At 45.5% G+C, this 19618-nt stretch overlaps 1 protein-coding gene across 1 annotated transcript; it reads left to right on the top strand.

Moving 5' to 3' along the window:
- Positions 1-2511: 2511 nt before the first annotated feature.
- On the top strand, positions 2512-13054 carry TP53RK (TP53 regulating kinase). The gene is made up of 2 exons (XM_072110595.1): positions 2512-2846; positions 11894-13054. Exons 1-2 carry the CDS (start codon positions 2612-2614, stop codon positions 12361-12363), a joined length of 705 nt encoding a protein of 234 aa, XP_071966696.1. The 5' UTR covers positions 2512-2611; the 3' UTR covers positions 12364-13054.
- The last annotated feature ends 6564 nt before the right edge of the window (positions 13055-19618 follow it).

Genomic DNA, 19618 nt, shown 5'->3' on the forward strand with positions numbered 1-19618 from the left:
CTTGGTTAACCCTTTAAACGCCAGAAAGCAGGTACCAGAGACATGGCAACTCTTTTTATAGTACTTTTTCTCTAATGGTCAGGATCAAATAAGTTTTAACTGGACCATAATTAACAACTTCATCTTAGCAGAGATCTAGAATTGGTTAAATATAACCTGCCGCCGTTTATTCCAGACACCTGTCAAGAATCTCCAAGGTGTGCTCAGCTGCCAAACTATAACAAAAACAGGTGTTTTCTACAACTATTATCCTCAACCAGCCTTTATGGCTGCCAACAGAGTAGAGTAGAGAAACTTTACTATTTTCAGACCCCCTAGGGTACTTTAACCCTAGGTTGTCTGATCGATCCTACCATATACTGCCATAATAAAGTATGGCGGTGTATGGGGATTTTCCTCCTCATTCATTACAACGTGCTAATCGCACATTGTAATGACTGGATTAAAACGAAACAGCCTCGGGTCTTTGAAAGATCTTCACCTTTTTGAAGATGCAGGCGGCGATGGACAGGATAACACCCGCGATAGCACCGATCGCGGCTGTTACCTTTAAGTGTTTTTGCTGCAATATGCAGCAAAGACTTACCAGCTATGGAGAGAGCTCAGCCGTGAGCCCTCTCCATGCACCCTTCCCGGTTGTCGCGAAAGGGTTAAATGTTTTCCACATTTAATGCTCAGCCCATTTTTTAGTTTTATTTTTTGTCAATGCCTTCTTCAAACTGTATGTAACTTTTTTGGTCACTATAGCTGCCATGGGGGTCTAGTTTTTTTCAGAACTAAATGAAGTTGTTAATTGCACAATTTGGGGTTTCATTTGTCCTACTGAGGAACTTTTATTAACTGTTTCTGTACAGTTTACTTAAAAATAATTCCAAATCTAAAGTTTTTTTCTCATAAAAATTTTCTACATTTGAGTATCCTAAATAACATAAAAACTTCTTTCTCAGGGTCAATATGTATACAGCCATACCAAATTTATAGTAAAAAAAAATACCCTACATTTGCATAATGAAATCTGTTTGGAGTCACCTTCTATGAGCCATAATTTAATCAACATGACTGTGGGAGGGCTTATTTTTTATTTAAGACCTGTAGTTTAGGCTGTACACACTTGGGATCAACCACCAGGATGAAGGATTGTATGCAAATGAGCCTGAGGGACTCCAGACGCCATATACACTTTTGGAACCTAGAACCCCTCAGGCTCATTTGCATACAGTCCTTCATCCTGGCTGTAGGTGCCCTTTAAAGCTTTTGTGTTTATTAGAATTCTTTTATGTGATGAGTTTAAATACCCATTTATTTTCTAGTCTGGGTTGGTATGGCTGTGGAACTACAAATTTATTTAACATAAAAATAATGGGTGCACCCACTTAGACACTGCAGTCCATGTGTCTAAAGGGGTTAAACACACAGTTCCTAGGCTGTAATAACACAGTCCAGTATCGGCACCGGCAGGATGCTAGGTCCTAAAATCACCTTCTGATGCGGTGCCATAGAAAGAAGTACCCTTAAAGGGGTTTTCCCACAAAGAAAAGTCCGGCCCTATCCACACGATAGAGCCTAAATTGCTGATCAGTGGGGGTCTCAGTACCCATCGGACAAGGGGTCCGATGGGGTCCCACGTACCTCCGTCGGACCCCTCGCTGCTCCGTCAGTTGAATGGAGCAGACAGCCGCACATTACCATTCTGCTCCATTAATCTCTATGGAGCAGAATGGAAATTGCCCAGTGCTGCGCTCGGTGATTCTGTCAGCTCCATACAGGTTCGTGGAAAAACCCCTTTAATGACCACCAAAAAAGCAGTCACTGAGGTGTTAAGAAAAATGCAGAGAACCTTGCAACCCCTGCACTCTATATACTTCCACTCCTTCTCACACAGCCCACACCCCTCTGGTGCCTCTCCTCTCACAGCCTGCACCCCATGTATCCCTTCTTCTGTCACAACCAACACCCCACATGTACCCCTCATTTTCACATTCTGCACCATGTAACCCTCATTTTCACATTCTGCACCATGTAACCCTCATTCTCACAGTCAGCACCATGTAACCCTCATTCTCACAGTCAGCACCATGTAACCCTCATTCTCACAGTCAGCACCACGTTCCCCTCATTCTCACAGTCAGCACCATGTTCCCCTCATTCTCACAGTCAGCACCATGTTCCCCTCATTCTCACAGTCTGCACCAGGTACCCCTTTTCTCAGTGTCTGCACCAGCCATGTACATCTCATGCTCACAGCCTGCATCACTCATGTACCCCTCATTCTCAGTGTCTGCTCCCCACATGTAACCCTCCCCACAGCAACACTCAAGTACCCTCCTTCTCTTATCCTGCACCCCACATATAACGCTCCGTTATCACAGTTGCATCCCACATATAACCCTCCTCACACAGCCCCACACTCTTCACACTCCCCGCACATGACCTCACGCTGAAGTCTCTCCCTATTCTAGTCTGTTCAAAACAGTGAAATGACGCACTAGACGCTACATCTACTTCACGTAAGCGGGACACAGAAAGCTCCGCCCACATATCTTCGGTCACATGAGCTTTAGTAACACGTGACCAGTGACGGCTCACGTACGTCTAGTAACTTGATCGTAGCATGGAGAATATTGTGGATGGCGATTGTAGGGAGCGGACTCGGCGGTATCTGGAGGGGTTGCAGCTAGTAAAGCAAGGGGCTGAAGCTCGGGTTTACCGGGGAAACTTTCTGGGAAAACCGGCTGTAGTCAAGGAGAGATTCCCCAAGGCTTACAGATATCCCGTTTTGGATGAGAAACTGACGCATAAACGCATCACGCAGGAGGTGCGCTCCATCCTTAGGTGCAGGAAAGCAGGTAGGCCCCATGCTGGTGAGGTAAAGCAAAAGGTTATAGAAGACGCACTTATATTACTAAGGCAAAATTAACACTACAGTTCCTTCCCTCCATTAAAAAAGTAAATAATAAAGGTGTGAGGTATCAGTTAAAAATCCTATTGATGTCGATATAAACTTTATATCATCCATTTTGGTCAGTTTGGCGAGGATCCATTATCCATGGATATCCAAACGGAGGAAAAGTACTGCAGCCTCCGTCATTTTACTGTGCCTCTCCTCTAGGCACAGAGGATGCCCCCTTGTTCCGGTCACAGGCCTAGGTATAAATAGATCTTTGGAGAGATCCTTGTGCTGTCCGTTCAGGTATTTGTACATTGTAATGAGGTCTCCCCTCAGTCGTCTTTTTTCTAAACTGAATAATCCCAAATTTTGTAATCCGTCATTGTATTCTAATCCCCCCTTCCCCTAATAATCTTGGTTGCTCTCCTCTGCACCCGTTTTCCTCTAGTCCCAGCAGTCTCATTTTATGTACCAACCTTTTATGCGGCACGGTGTCAAATGCCTTTGAAAAGTCCAGATATACAACATCCACAGCGTCCCCCAGATCTAGTCTGGAACTTGCTTCCTAGTAGAAACTAATCAGATTAGTCAGACAGGACAGATCTCTCATAAACCCATGGTGACGCCGGGTTATAAAGTTATGTACAGTGAGATACTCCAGGATAGCATCTCAAATATTTTCCCCACCGGGTCAGAAGTTAGACCCACAGGTTTGTAGTTTCCAGGATCGCTTTTTGATTCTTTTTTTGTATATTGGTACTACAATTGTTATGCGCCAGTCCTCAGTGAATCTTCAAATATTAAAAATAACGGTGTGTCTATCATGGTACATAGTTCATGCAGAACCCAGGGGTGTATGCCAACTGGCCCCGGTGATTTACCGTATATACTCGAGTATAAGCCGAGACCCCTAATTTTACCACCAAAAACTGGAAAAACCTATTGACTCGAGTATAAGCCGAGGGTGTAGTATACAGCCAGCCTGCCCCCTGTAGTATACAGCCAGCCTGCCCCCTGTAGTATACAGCCAGCCTGCCCCCTGTAGTATACAGCCAGCCTGCCCCCTGTAGTATACAGCCAGCCTGCCCCCTGTAGTATACAGCCAGCCTGCCCCCTGTAGTATACAGCCAGCCTGCCCCCTGTAGTATACAGCCAGCCTGCCCCCTGTAGTATACAGCCAGCCTGCCCCCTGTAGTATACAGCCAGCCTGCCCCCTGTAGTATACAGCCAGCCTGCCCCCTGTAGTATACAGCCAGCCTGCCCCCTGTAGTATACAGCCAGCCTGCCCCCTGTAGTATACAGCCAGCCTGCCCCCTGTAGTATACAGCCAGCCTGCCCCCTGTAGTATACAGCCAGCCTGCCCCCTGTAGTATACAGCCAGCCTGCCCCCTGTAGTATACAGCCAGCCTGCCCCCTGTAGTATACAGCCAGCCTGCCCCCTGTAGTATACAGCCAGCCTGCCCCCTGTAGTATACAGCCAGCCTGCCCCCTGTAGTATACAGCCAGCCTGCCCCCTGTAGTATACAGCCAGCCTGCCCCCTGTAGTATACAGCCAGCCTGCCCCCTGTAGTATACAGCCAGCCTGCCCCCTGTAGTATACAGCCAGCCTGCCCCCTGTAGTATACAGCCAGCCTGCCCCCTGTAGTATACAGCCAGCCTGCCCCCTGTAGTATACAGCCAGCCTGCCCCCTGTAGTATACAGCCAGCCTGCCCCCTGTAGTATACAGCCAGCCTGCCCCCTGTAGTATACAGCCAGCCTGCCCCCTGTAGTATACAGCCAGCCTGCCCCCTGTAGTATACAGCCAGCCTGCCCCCTGTAGTATACAGCCAGCCTGCCCCCTGTAGTATACAGCCAGCCTGCCCCCCTGTAGTATACAGCCAGCCTGCCCCCCTGTAGTATACAGCCAGCCTGCCCCCCTGTAGTATACAGCCAGCCTGCCCCCCTGTAGTATACAGCCAGCCTGCCCCCCTGTAGTATACAGCCAGCCTGCCCCCCTGTAGTATACAGCCAGCCTGCCCCCTGTAGTATACAGCCAGCCTGCCCCCTGTAGTATACAGCCAGCCTGCCCCCTGTAGTATACAGCCAGCCTGCCCCCTGTAGTATACAGCCAGCCTGCCCCCTGTAGTATACAGCCAGCCTGCCCCCTGTAGTATACAGCCAGCCTGCCCCCTGTAGTATACAGCCAGCCTGCCCCCTGTAGTATACAGCCAGCCTGCCCCCTGTAGTATACAGCCAGCCTGCCCCCTGTAGTATACAGCCAGCCTGCCCCCTGTAGTATACAGCCAGCCTGCCCCCTGTAGTATACAGCCAGCCTGCCCCCTGTAGTATACAGCCAGCCTGCCCCCTGTAGTATACAGCCAGCCTGCCCCCTGTAGTATACAGCCAGCCTGCCCCAATAGTAGCATGCAGCCAGCCTGCCCCAATAGTAGCATGCAGCCAGCCTGCCCCAATAGTAGCATGCAGCCAGCCTGCCCCAATAGTAGCATGCAGCCAGCCTGCCCCAATAGTAGCATGCAGCCAGCCTGCCCCAATAGTAGCATGCAGCCAGCCTGCCCCAATAGTAGCATGCAGCCAGCCTGCCCCAATAGTAGCATGCAGCCAGCCTGCCCCAATAGTAGCATGCAGCCAGCCTGCCCCAATAGTAGCATGCAGCCAGCCTGCCCCAATAGTAGCATGCAGCCAGCCTGCCCCAATAGTAGCATGCAGCCAGCCTGCCCCAATAGTAGCATGCAGCCAGCCTGCCCCAATAGTAGCATGCAGCCAGCCTGCCCCAATAGTAGCATGCAGCCAGCCTGCCCCAATAGTAGCATGCAGCCAGCCTGCCCCAATAGTAGCATGCAGCCAGCCTGCCCCAATAGTAGCATGCAGCCAGCCTGCCCCAATAGTAGCATGCAGCCAGCCTGCCCCAATAGTAGCATGCAGCCAGCCTGCCCCAATAGTAGCATGCAGCCAGCCTGCCCCAATAGTAGCATGCAGCCAGCCTGCCCCAATAGTAGCATGCAGCCAGCCTGCCCCAATAGTAGCATGCAGCCAGCCTGCCCCAATAGTAGCATGCAGCCAGCCTGCCCCAATAGTAGCATGCAGCCAGCCTGCCCCAATAGTAGCATGCAGCCAGCCTGCCCCAATAGTAGCATGCAGCCAGCCTGCCCCAATAGTAGCATGCAGCCAGCCTGCCCCAATAGTAGCATGCAGCCAGCCTGCCCCAATAGTAGCATGCAGCCAGCCTGCCCCAATAGTAGCATGCAGCCAGCCTGCCCCAATAGTAGCATGCAGCCAGCCTGCCCCAATAGTAGCATGCAGCCAGCCTGCCCCAATAGTAGCATGCAGCCAGCCTGCCCCAATAGTAGCATGCAGCCAGCCTGCCCCAATAGTAGCATGCAGCCAGCCTGCCCCAATAGTAGCATGCAGCCAGCCTGCCCCAATAGTAGCATGCAGCCAGCCTGCCCCAATAGTAGCATGCAGCCAGCCTGCCCCAATAGTAGCATGCAGCCAGCCTGCCCCAATAGTAGCATGCAGCCAGCCTGCCCCAATAGTAGCATGCAGCCAGCCTGCCCCAATAGTAGCATGCAGCCAGCCTGCCCCAATAGTAGCATGCAGCCAGCCTGCCCCAATAGTAGCATGCAGCCAGCCTGCCCCAATAGTAGCATGCAGCCAGCCTGCCCCAATAGTAGCATGCAGCCAGCCTGCCCCAATAGTAGCATGCAGCCAGCCTGCCCCAATAGTAGCATGCAGCCAGCCTGCCCCAATAGTAGCATGCAGCCAGCCTGCCCCAATAGTAGCATGCAGCCAGCCTGCCCCAATAGTAGCATGCAGCCAGCCTGCCCCAATAGTAGCATGCAGCCAGCCTGCCCCAATAGTAGCATGCAGCCAGCCTGCCCCAATAGTAGCATGCAGCCAGCCTGCCCCAATAGTAGCATGCAGCCAGCCTGCCCCAATAGTAGCATGCAGCCAGCCTGCCCCAATAGTAGCATGCAGCCAGCCTGCCCCAATAGTAGCATGCAGCCAGCCTGCCCCAATAGTAGCATGCAGCCAGCCTGCCCCAATAGTAGCATGCAGCCAGCCTGCCCCAATAGTAGCATGCAGCCAGCCTGCCCCAATAGTAGCATGCAGCCAGCCTGCCCCAATAGTAGCATGCAGCCAGCCTGCCCCAATAGTAGCATGCAGCCAGCCTGCCCCCTGTAGTATACAGCCAGCCTGCCCCCTGTAGTATACAGCCAGCCTGCCCCCTGTAGTATACAGCCAGCCTGCCCCCTGTAGTATACAGCCAGCCTGCCCCCTGTAGTATACAGCCAGCCTGCCCCCTGTAGTATACAGCCAGCCTGCCCCCTGTAGTATACAGCCAGCCTGCCCCCTGTAGTATACAGCCAGCCTGCCCCCTGTAGTATACAGCCAGCCTGCCCCCTGTAGTATACAGCCAGCCTGCCCCCTGTAGTATACAGCCAGCCTGCCCCCTGTAGTATACAGCCAGCCTGCCCCAATAGTAGCATGCAGCCAGCCTGCCCCAATAGTAGCATGCAGCCAGCCTGCCCCAATAGTAGCATGCAGCCAGCCTGCCCCAATAGTAGCATGCAGCCAGCCTGCCCCAATAGTAGCATGCAGCCAGCCTGCCCCAATAGTAGCATGCAGCCAGCCTGCCCCAATAGTAGCATGCAGCCAGCCTGCCCCAATAGTAGCATGCAGCCAGCCTGCCCCCTGTAGTATACAGCCAGCCTGCCCCAATAGTAGCATGCAGCCAGCCTGCCCCAATAGTAGCATGCAGCCAGCCTGCCCCAATAGTAGCATGCAGCCAGCCTGCCCCAATAGTAGCATGCAGCCAGCCTGCCCCAATAGTAGCATGCAGCCAGCCTGCCCCAATAGTAGCATGCAGCCAGCCTGCCCCAATAGTAGTATACAGCCAGCCTGCCCCCTGTAGCATGCAGCCAGCCTGCCCCAATAGTAGCATGCAGCCAGCCTGTCCCAATAGTAGCATGCAGCCAGCCTGCCCCAATAGTAGCATGCAGCCAGCCTGCCCCAATAGTAGCATGCAGCCAGCCTGCCCCAATAGTAGCATGCAGCCAGCCTGCCCCAATAGTAGCATGCAGCCAGCCTGCCCCAATAGTAGCATGCAGCCAGCCTGCCCCAATAGTAGCATGCAGCCAGCCTGCCCCAATAGTAGCATGCAGCCAGCCTGCCCCAATAGTAGCATGCAGCCAGCCTGCCCCAATAGTAGCATGCAGCCTGCCCCCAGTATGCCAAGTGAATAAAAAAACAAACTTAATACTCACCCTCCGACGATACTCACCTTTGATGCTCGGCACGGCTCCCGGTCCTCGGCGGTGGCTCCCGGTCCTGGCGGCGGCTTCCGAACCTCGGTGGCAGCTCCTCTCTTCTTTCTTTACTGGCGGCTCCCGGTCTCTTTGCTTACTTCGCTAGCCGGCAGTCACGTCCATGCGATCTGCGGGCGGGCGCACACTATGATGCGGCAGTGTCGCCGACGATGACGTCATCAGCGGCGACGTCATCAGCGGCGACGAGAATCGGGAGCTGCCGCCGAGGATCCGGACACCGGAGGGTGAGTATCATTATTTTTTTTTTCTTAGTTGACTCGTGTATAAGCCGAGGTGAGGTTTTTCAGCACATTTCTTGTGCTGAAAATCTCGGTTTATACACGAGTATATACGGTATCTATCTTAGTGGTTGTGAGGTGGCGCCGTACCTCTTCCTGGGTTAAACTGTTGACATTCCAAAGAATATTTACATTCTTCCTCATCGTGTCTTCCACCAGGGGATTTTCCTGGGTAAAGACAGTTGTGAAGGCGACATTCAGTAGATTGCCCCTTTCCTCATCTCCTTCCACCATGACCCCCATTAATTTTTTTTACACGTAATGAGCTCTGTGAAGGCATGTTTTCTGGGTAACAAATTTCACTTCATAGTGACAGCATTTAATATTCCATGCCGTGTACTGGGAAGCACACAGTGAAAATAGTGAAAAAACACAATTTTTCTTGTGGGCTTGAATTTTACGGTTTTCTCTGTGCGCCCCAAATTACATGTCTACCTTATTCTTTGGGTTGGTGCAATCACAGGGATACAAAATTTGTATAGGTTTTATAATGTTTTAATACATTTATGAAAATTAAAACCTCCTGTACAAAAAAATTGGGGTGGGAGGGGATATGCCATTTTCTGGCACTAATAACTTTTTTTGATGAACAGAGCTGTAGGTGGAGTCATTTTTTTGTGACTTTTGATGACATTTTTAATGCTACAATTTAGTGGACTGTACAACCATTTGATCACTTTTTATTGCATTTTTTTATATTTTTCAAAATGGCCCCTGGTGACGTAAAAGGTAGGGGCCATAGGTTTGTTCTTAAGTTGAAATTGTATGCAAGTCGAAACTGTATATTTTTTAATTGTAGTTCTTCTTTTTTTTTTTTTTTAAAGCTTCATTACAGACTCCTTACAGCTGATCATTGCTGTCTGGGACTATGGTAAAGCATTCAGAGAGCTTCACCAGAGGTCACAAGGAGCAGAGGGGTTTGTCCTTAACTAGGGGTTGTCTGTAAGTGGGGTGTCCTTAAGTAGGGGACCGCCTGTACTGCCATACTACAGCATGGCAGTATATGGGGATTTTCCACATCATTCATTACAATGTGCAAATCGCAAAATTTCATTGTAATGAAATGGTTAAAACGAGACAGCCTATTACAATTTGTAGACCCCCCTACTCGATTTTGTTTCAACCCCTAAAAAAAACCCTTAAGGGTTAAACAAATTTTTTAAAAGTTCTTTTTCATACGTTGAGGGGTGTAGTTTCCATAATGGGGTAATTTCCGAGTCTAGCTATTATTAATAATAATAATAATAATAATAATTCTTTATTTATATAGCGCACACAGATTACGCAGCGCTTCACAAGCATGTCAAATTGGTCCCTGTCCCCATGGGGCTCACAATCTAAACAGCCTAACAGTATGTTTTTGGAGTGTGGGAGGAAACCGGAGTACCCGGAGGAAACCCACGCAAACACGGAGAGAACATACAAACTCTTTGCAGATGTTGACCTGAGTGGGATTTGAACCCAGGACCCCAGTGCTGCAAGGCAGATGTGCTACTCACTCAGCCACCGTGCCGCCTTATTAGGCCTCTTACAGTCAATTAAAAGTTGAGCAGGTCCATCTAAATATGGGTCTTGCTGATTTTCCGAAAAATGGCCAAATTTTTGCCAAATTTCGTTTTTTTTTTTTTTTTTCATAATGAACACATGAACACAAAAGATTTCATCCAAATTTTTAAACTAATTTGAAGTACAATCTTAAAATCCCCTCCATATATTATAGCGTTCCAAAGCTATAACCACTTATAGTGACACAGGGCACATTTGAAAAATGGGACTGTGTTCTGAAGGCCAAAGTAGGCCGAGTCCCAAAGAGAATAATATCACGTTAACTGTTGTGTTTTGTAAATGCAACACGTGCTTTTATCCTTTAAGGACCTTGCCCTTTTTTGTTTTTTCATTTTTCACTCCCCACAATCAAAAATCTATAACTTTTTTTTTTTTTTTTTTACATGTAAAGAGCTCTGTTACAGCTTGTTTTCTGCGTAACAAATTGCACTACATAGTGGTGGTATTGAATATTCCATGCCGTGCACTGGGAAGTGGTAAAAAAATTCCAAATGCAGTGAAATTAGTGAAAAACCCATTTATAGCGTTTTCTTGTGGGCTTGGAATTTATAGCTTTCACTGTTGGCCCCAAATGACATGTCTTCTTTATTCTTTTTGTCAGTGCGATCGCAGGGTTACCAAATTTGTTTTCATACATTTACAAAAATTAAAAACTTGTGTAAGAATTTTTTTTTTATTTTGCCATCTTCTGGCGCTTATAACTTTTTAATACTTCGGTTTGCAGAGCTGTGGTTGGTATCTTTTTTATGCGACTTTTGATGAAGTTTTCAATGCTATCATTTTTAGGACTGTATGACCTTTTTGATCACTTTTTATTGATTTTTTTTTTTTAATGTATATTTTTCAAAATGGCAAAGTGCCATTTTCGACTTTAGGTGCTATATTATATTTTGATCGGGCATTTTTGGATGCAGCGATACCTAATGTGTTTTTACTGTATATTTATATCAGTTCTAGGGAAAGGGGAGTGAATTTATTGGGTTTTTTTTATTATAATTTTAACTTTTTTTTTTTTTTTTTACTTCTACTATTTTACTAAGCAAAAACAAATGGTGTGGCCAGCTCACCTTTGCGGTAAGTATGCAATCCTCCCAATGCACGGATGTGTTCAGCGTGCGGACCCTCCACGCAATGAAACGGCAAACATCCAAAGGAAATCCAGCACAGTCACGGAGAATGCATTAAAATCCAGTAGCTTTTATTTCTTCATGTTAAAAACGCTTGACAACACATAGAGCAACGTACGGACAAGTCAGACCTACGTGTTTCGTCTAAATCGTCTTAATCATGGGGCAGCAGTGCTCCCCTGCTGCCCCCAGTTACAGTGCCCCCCTCCCTGGCTGCTTGAGGTTGTAGTTTCTACTCGCAGTGAGCAGAGCAGCCTGTTCCGCGGGAGTCTGTGTAGAGGAGAAGCCGGAGGGTCATGTGATGATGACATCACCACAGGTCCTCAAGCTTCCCCTGTACACAGCAGCCAGCAGGTCCTCAAGAAATGTGTGCTTATTGTACACATGTTTTATTCTGTTTTTGCCGCGAATCGCGGCAAAAACGAAATAGGGTCGCAACCCCTATGTTTTGCTCGTTCAACCCCCGCGGGGTCGCGACCCACAGGTTGAGAACCACTGCCGTAACCAATAGTGTGACCTATTAATGATGTGCTGACAGGAATGGGTTAAAAAGCTGCTTGTTGTTCTCCCACAGGTCTGATATTGATGACCTATAATAAGGATAGTTCATCAATATTTTAGTCACTAAGAGCCCTTTAATCAAGGTGTGTATGCTTCTTACTAGTGCTTTTTATGTGATATTAAGTATCTTATATTTTGCCTTTCAGGTATAGTCACCCCTGTGGTTTACTTTGTCGATTATGCTTCAAACTGCCTTTACCTTGAGGATATTGAAGGATCCATTACAGTCCGAGATTATATTATGACTGTGCAAGAAAATGACAGCAGCCTCTATAGTCTAGCGCAAAGGATTGGTCAAGTATTGGCACATATGCATGATGAAGATGTCATCCACGGTGACTTGACTACATCTAACATGCTCCTACAGTTGCCACATCAAGATTTGAATCTTGTGCTGATCGATTTTGGTCTGAGCTTTATCTCGAGTGTACCAGAAGATAAGGGCGTTGACCTCTATGTCTTAGAAAAGGCTTTCCTTAGCACTCACCCAAAGACAGAAGATGTGTTTAAAACTCTGCTACAGAGCTACACAGCTGCCTACAAGAAGTCTCTCCCTGTTATCAAGAAACTGGATGAAGTCAGGCTTAGGGGCAGGAAGAGGTCCATGGTTGGGTAGAAGAAGTTAATGTCAATAATACAGATGACAAGAACTTTTTATGAACATCCTTTGGACTCTTGACAGTTGCACTGACAATTTTATGCCTTATGGTTAAGAAAATGAATCCTGAAATATTTTTTTTTAAACACCAGTGCTGCACTCTGTACAGTGTAAGGGCGAATTCACACGACCGTTGGGTCACGTATATATGTACGTTCCGTACCCGAGAAGAGGTACGACATCTTTTCCCGTATTACGGTGTCATGAGCCATAGTCATAGTATCATAGTATATAAGTCCATTAAGTCCAACCTTCAAGAATGAAATAAATGTTTTATCCCCATAACCCGTGATATTTTTTTCTCTCCAGAAAGGCATGCAGGCCTCTCTTGAACACGTGCATAGAGTCCGCCATAACAACCTCCTGCTGCAGAGAGTTCCATAGTCTCACTGCTCTTACAGTAAAGAACTTTTGTCTATGTTGATGGTATATCTCTCGATGGAAAGGGTTGGGGGTGAGCAGCGCTCTTTGCCCCCTCCTCCTCTCCGTTGCGCCGTGTGTGTGTAGCCTTAGATATGTTTTGTTTTCAGCAAGCAAGCACTTACCATGTAAACAAAGGTCCATCGGCCCTGTGTTAGACCATCTATGGCCTTGACAGTTGTACTATAGGAAACAATAAATTCTGAAAAAATGATATATTTTATATTAACATTTATTAATTCTTTTTAAAGGAACTGTGACCTTCTTGACGTGTTTATTTTCTATAGCAATCACCATGTGAAAATATTCTGGCACGCTTTTCTTATAACTAAAAACGTTATTCTCATCTGGCTATTTACATTTTAATTCATCTGCTACATACATATCTTCAATTGGATGTTCGAAGATAATTTCCCATAAATGTAGTTGGAACAAAGTAACACATTTTTGCAGATGAAATGTCTGCAGCCGTCCTGACGTAATAAAGGCTGAATACAGGTGGTGCCTCAATAGCTCAGAGATGGGCACCGCTGCCACAAGAGTTTGAGGGTGGTCATTTCCCAGGATATCTTATTTGAAAGGTATTCTCACAGGTCATTTTTTTTTTTTTTTTTAAATAACATCCAATAAAAGAAATGAGTATGTTTATAATATATTTTATATAGCCCATGAATTGAATTTAATGCAAATGATTAGATTTCCCCTTTAAAGGGGTTGTCCGAGTTCTTGAAAACTCTTGAAACCCGACAACCTTCCAGCCCCCATACACAATGCTGTGTATAGGGACGGATAGGAGTGCCCGGCCACGGCCGGCCGGAAGCTGGATACCGGAGGGCACCGGAAGGTAAGTACACCTTTATTTTTCTTAAGCAGCCCTGTCCCGGCCACTTTTAGCTTTTTTCAAGAACTCGGACAACCCCTTTAACTGTTAGTGAACTACAACTAACTACATTGTTGTGGCCAGTACATGGCGCACTAGTACGTCTTGGTGCTCACATAGGCTCAGGGGCTTGTCTTAAAAAAAAAAAATGCTTCATTAATGGGGTATTCCCACGTAGACAAGATTCTTAAAAATACTCCGTATAACAAAATAATACGTACATGCTCTAACTCGCTTTTATTAACAGAAATACAGGATTTCACAGATACAATTCCAACCTGTCTCTATCAGTCCTGGTGTATACAATTTCAGTTGCCCCAGGTTCCGACCATAAACATTCTGATATTTATGGTCGGGCAGGACAGATTCTTCTCATGAATTGATTCCTCTGTCTGCTGGATGCAGGGTGAGCTCTGACCCTCCCCCTCCATTACAAGAGCTCACACACACTCACACTTCCTGCCAGATCTTTATAGCAGAGAATCGAGGCATATTGTGTGTGTGTGTTAGCTGAATTAGCTGAGTGTCATTGTGTGTGTTATTATATCCATCTCGTGGTTCTCATCATCTCTGATCTGATTCATCTTTTCTATGTGTCAGATACTAGTAGCAGGTGCAGAAGCTGTAGATAAACCTGTACCCTCATATTCTAACCACATTGTTGGCGTAAGGGATCAAGAAGTGTCTGCTTAGAGTCCCCGCCAACAATCTGGAATTATACACTGTCCATCACTGAGTGATAAGCTATCACTATTATGAAAAAGCTTCACATACAATTGAAGAGTACTAATGAGAATGACAGCCAATCAAGCAAAATTAAAAAAGCCATAAGGCAGAAGCTGGCTTATTAGGTTAGAATATGAGGGTACAGGTTTATCTACTTTTTGGTGGAAAAGGTCTTTTATAAGTTACCGTATATACTTGAGTATAAGCCGTGTTTCAGCACAGAAGAGTAAGAGTCTATTAACCCCTTCCCGGGTTATTGACCGGGTCCCGGTGCATGGAGAGGGCTCGCGGGCCGAGCCCTCTTCATAGCCGGTAAACCTTTGCTTACCGGCTATGCTAGAACCGATCGCGGGTGTTTTCACCTTGATCGCCGTCGGCATGGGCGCCGCATGGCGTCACGGGGAGCAATGATCCGTCGCCATGGTACCCTCGGGTGTTCCGAATACCCGAAGCTACTTCATTTTAACCAATGCATTACAATGTGCTAATTGCACATTGTAATGCTTGGGCAGTAAAATCCACATATACTGCAGTATGGCAGTATATGGTAGGATCGATCAGACAACCTAGGGTTAAAGTACCCTAGGGAGTCTGAAAAATAGTAAAAATAAAAAAAAATTAAATAAAATTATAATAAAAAAACCTAAAAATTCAAATCACCCCCCTTTCCCTAGAACTGATATAAATCTAAATAAACAGTAAAAATCATAAACACTTTAAGTATCGCCGTGTCCGAAAATGTCCATTCTATCAACATATAATAAGTTTTTCACTGCGTTTAACCCCGTAACGGAAAAGTGATCCAAAGGTCGCACAGTCCCAAAAATTATAGCAATGAAAACGCCATCAAAATTCGCAAATAATGACACTATCCACAGCTCCGTACACCAAAGTATGAAAAAGTTATTGGCGCCAGAAGATGGCAAAATCCCCCAAAAAAATTTTGTACAGGAGGTTTTAATTTTTTTTTAATGTATGAAAACATTATAAAACCTATACAAATTTGGTATCCACATGATCGTACCGACCCAAAGAATAAAGTAGACATGTTATTTGGGGTGTACAGTTAAAGCTATAAAATTCAAGCCCACAAGAATACATTGCAAATGTGTTTTTTCACCATTTTCACTGCATTTGGAATTTTCCCGGTACACGCCATGGAATATTAAATACCGTCACTATGAAGTGCAATTTGTTACACAGAAAATAAGCCCTCCCACAGCTCTGTACATCGAAAAATAGAAAAGTTGAAAAATGGAAGTGAAAAAACTAAAAAAGGCCAAGTCGTTATGGGGGTTAAAAAAACAATCTCTGTACTCGGGGACTTGGATCATTGGAAGAAAGAAGAGGACCTGTGGGGTGGAGTTGGAAAGGTGAGTTTTTATAATATATAATAGACAGGCTGGGCACACCTTGGGCAAGGGTCTGGCTATATACTAGAGGGCATGTGCTGGCTGGCTAGCTATATAATGGGGGCATAGGCGGGCTAGCTATATACTGGGTGGAGGCTGTGACAAATGCATTTCTCACCCTAGGCTTATATTCCAGTCAATAGGTTTTCCCATTTTTTTTTTGTTTAAAAGCGGATACCTCGGCTTAAACTCGGCTTGGCTTATATTTGTGTATGTACTGTATACTTATAACTAAGATGGCACTGCAAAAACTAATGATCCTTAAGAAAAGTGCTTTTATTGTACAACATTTTAAAGCATAAATAAAGTTGTAGACACCCAAGATGGACACAAGTGCAACTTATGTTACAAAAAATAAACAAGCAAACATACACAGAAATTTAAAAAAATTACAGCTTTTAGAACTTTCTGTTTAAAGAAACAAAAAAAAAACTGAAAATCTTCTCATCCTTTAGGGGTTAATGTTTTATATTGTAATATCTATAAAACTCTAGTTATTTTCTCGTTGTATTTCTATACTGCATCAAAAGTTCTACTAATCTTATAACCCAAATAAAATAACACACACTGTGGGGCAGATTTACTTACCCGGCTATTTTTCCGATGGCCACGCCCCCGATTTCCGTCGTGTGCATGCCGATGCACCACAATCTGATCGCGTGCGCCAAAAACCTGGGGCAATTCAGGGAAAACGGTAATATTTGGGAAACGCGTTGGAAAAACGCGATTTTTGGCCCTTGGTAAATGACCCCTAGTGTGTTCCATCTGTAGAAGCACCACAGTAGCTGATTTGGTGCATCATGTTATACACACATGGACAAAATTGGCGTTATCCCTCGGTAAATGAAAAAAATATGACCAAAATAAAAGGAAAATAAATTTCAGTGAAAATGAAAATGAATGGCAGACAGAATTTTAAAAAAATAAAACTTATGAAACAGGTCTGGACAGAAATGATGGTTCTCTTAACTGAATATTTTGTTGCATAACCTTTTGAGGCAATCAAATGATTTCTGTACTTGTCGATGAGACTTCTGCACAGCAGGTATTTTGGCCCATTCCTCATGAGCAAACTACTCCAGTTGTCTGGGGTTTGAAGGGTGTCTTTTCCACACAGTGGGGCACATTTACTAAGGGTCCACAGACCACATTTTTGCCGGGTTTCCCGACTTTTTCTGTTTTGCGCCACATTTATTTGAGGTTTTTGGCGCATGCAATCGGATTTTGGTGCACAAATCGGGGGACGTGGCCTTTGGACAACCAAACTAATTCGGACTAAGTGCGGGATTTAGCATTCAAAATTGTGTCGCAAGCCATGCACTTACATGCATCGGGAAGAAGATGGTGAACTTTGACGGACCTGAGCGGGGAAGCGTCACATGCAGGAAATTGGACGCATGATTTTAGTTAATCGCGGCAGCTTCAAATCCTTGTAGGACAACGCACCCCGGGATCGCAACGTGACGGGTAAGTAAATGTGCCCCACTATGTGTCAGTTCCTTACAAAGATGCTTGATAGGATTTAGGACAGGGTTCATAGAAGGCCACTTCAGAATAATCCAATGTTTTCCTCTGGCCTTTCTAGGGTGTTTTTAGCTGTGTGTTTTGGGTCGTTATCCTATTGCAAGACCCATAACCTGGGTAGCGGGCAGTGGCACTAGCGCTACGGGGGTTGTGCACACATTAAAATACCAGCTTCCTTGAGGTGTGACCTGCATCGTCTTTGCTTCCATTCTGTAACTGCTGCCTGAAAATCAAAGTTGTATTCAACAGTATAATTTGTTTAGGCCACTGAAGGTCGTTCTTCTAATCTACTGTGTTTGCTAGACTTTTGTATTTGTGTAGAAAATCCACGTTCACAGCAGGCTGTAGATGGTGGTTGAGTAAAGGCTACTGATGCCAAAGCACAGAAGTTTGAAAGAAGTTGTACTTTTAAGAAGGTCGGACACCTCCAGCCATTGCTTTCTCACTTCCCTCACTATCCCTTCTCACTTGGAAGTTTGCACTCAAAACTTTTGAACAATATTGTTCAGAGAGTCATCTTTTGAAATGTTGTGTGGGAGAGACATTGGATTTAATCTTATCAAGGTCACCAAGAGTAGATAAATATGTTAAACTGAAGCGTTCAATTAAATTGTTTAATATTGTTTAAGGAATTTTGCTTTCACATTTTTAAACTCTGCTTCTGATGTACCACAATTATTTATTTTAATATCTCTATAGTACCCTCCTCTTGTGGACATTTGGACTTGGAATGCTTTCCTGCCATCTTATTTTTTTCTAGCACTACAGTTACTGATCTCCGTTCAATTAGTAGAACAGAAAAGTTTGTCTTCTGTTTGGAAAACCCTACTAATTCTATTGATTTCTTACTAAGAGAAACATTCTTGGAGTAAAGAGTGGCAATAAAATCTGTGAGAACTAATATAACCGCATCAAAGCTTTCATGTAAAGCACCCACAGCCCTCCAAGTGAAAGCCATCTAACTGAATTAACTTATTTGAATGAAATTTTCCTGCATTTTCTGCAGTCTTTCATGCCTTATTGTAGAGCTGTTAAAATGGCTATAGAGCATACCAATGAGTTTCCTAACTAGGAGATTCCTTCAGATGCTTGTGATACGGCAGGTGCCATATGATGAGAAATGAAATGAAAATACAACATTAAAGGGGTTGTCCGAGAATTTCCAAAAAAACAAGGGTGGCTGGGAGGGGGCTACTTAAAAAAAATAAACATGTACTTACCTCCCTGCGCCTTCCAGGTGTCCCGCTCTGCTGTCGCTCCAGTACATACCCCATGTTAAAGCACATGGCCGCGGAAGCAGCGCTGCATTCAGCTTACGGCAGGCCATGCCAACTCGTCCCTATTCCCAGCATTGTATATGCGGGACAGATGGGTGTTGGCTCCGGCTTGAACCTGAACGCAGCGCTGCGTCCGTGGCCTGTTTGTTTACATGGGGCACGATTCGGGACAACAGCAGCGCAGGGCACTACAGTACACTACAGTAAAGGCAAGTACATGTTTATTTTTTTTAAGCAGCCCCCTCTCGGCCACCCTTGTATTTTTTGGAAAGTCCCGGACAACCCCTTTAAAGAAAATTCATGGGAAAATTTCAATCCTCTAATGATGTTAACACAGTAAAGATCATTTTTAACCCTTTACTTCACAATTTTATTGCTGTTCTATCCCGATCACTCCATAGGCTGGTCAGTGCAAAATTCCAGAGTGTGGGCAGGGAATCTAAGCAGACACATTATGATCCAGTATTGTGGGGGCACGTGGCGCCTTAGGGGGGGAGGGTAGTAGTTTTGAGGGTATATAGTGGTAGGATAGTAAAGGTGAGATATGGAGGGAAGGGTAGAGAGAAGATGTGGGGGGCTGCTGCGGACCCTGTGGCACGCAGGAGTGTCTGCGGTCAAATAGGTAGGTAGCGATTAGACAAAAAGGTCCAAAGAAATACACAGGTAGGTACGTACGCGCTGCCCCTACAGCTAAAATGTAATATGGAGGTGAACTCCGAAGGAATATAAAGAATTTTTCTTATATAATAGGTTTATTTTTTCAATGGCGGACGACGCGTTTCAAGGACGTATTGTCCTCTTCATCAGGTCCATAAGCATATAACACTAAAAAACATCGAACAAGATAGAGGGTAGGGGGGGGGGGGGTAATACAAATAGATAGAAATATAAGTATGTTAAAAATTCAAAGGTATATATAGATAAAATAGATGTGCAGAAAATTAAGAATATGTACAGAATTTCTTAAATTACAT

This window comes from Engystomops pustulosus, chromosome 6 (genome assembly GCF_040894005.1).
Source record: "Engystomops pustulosus chromosome 6, aEngPut4.maternal, whole genome shotgun sequence".
NCBI classification, from domain to species: domain Eukaryota; kingdom Metazoa; phylum Chordata; class Amphibia; order Anura; family Leptodactylidae; genus Engystomops; species Engystomops pustulosus.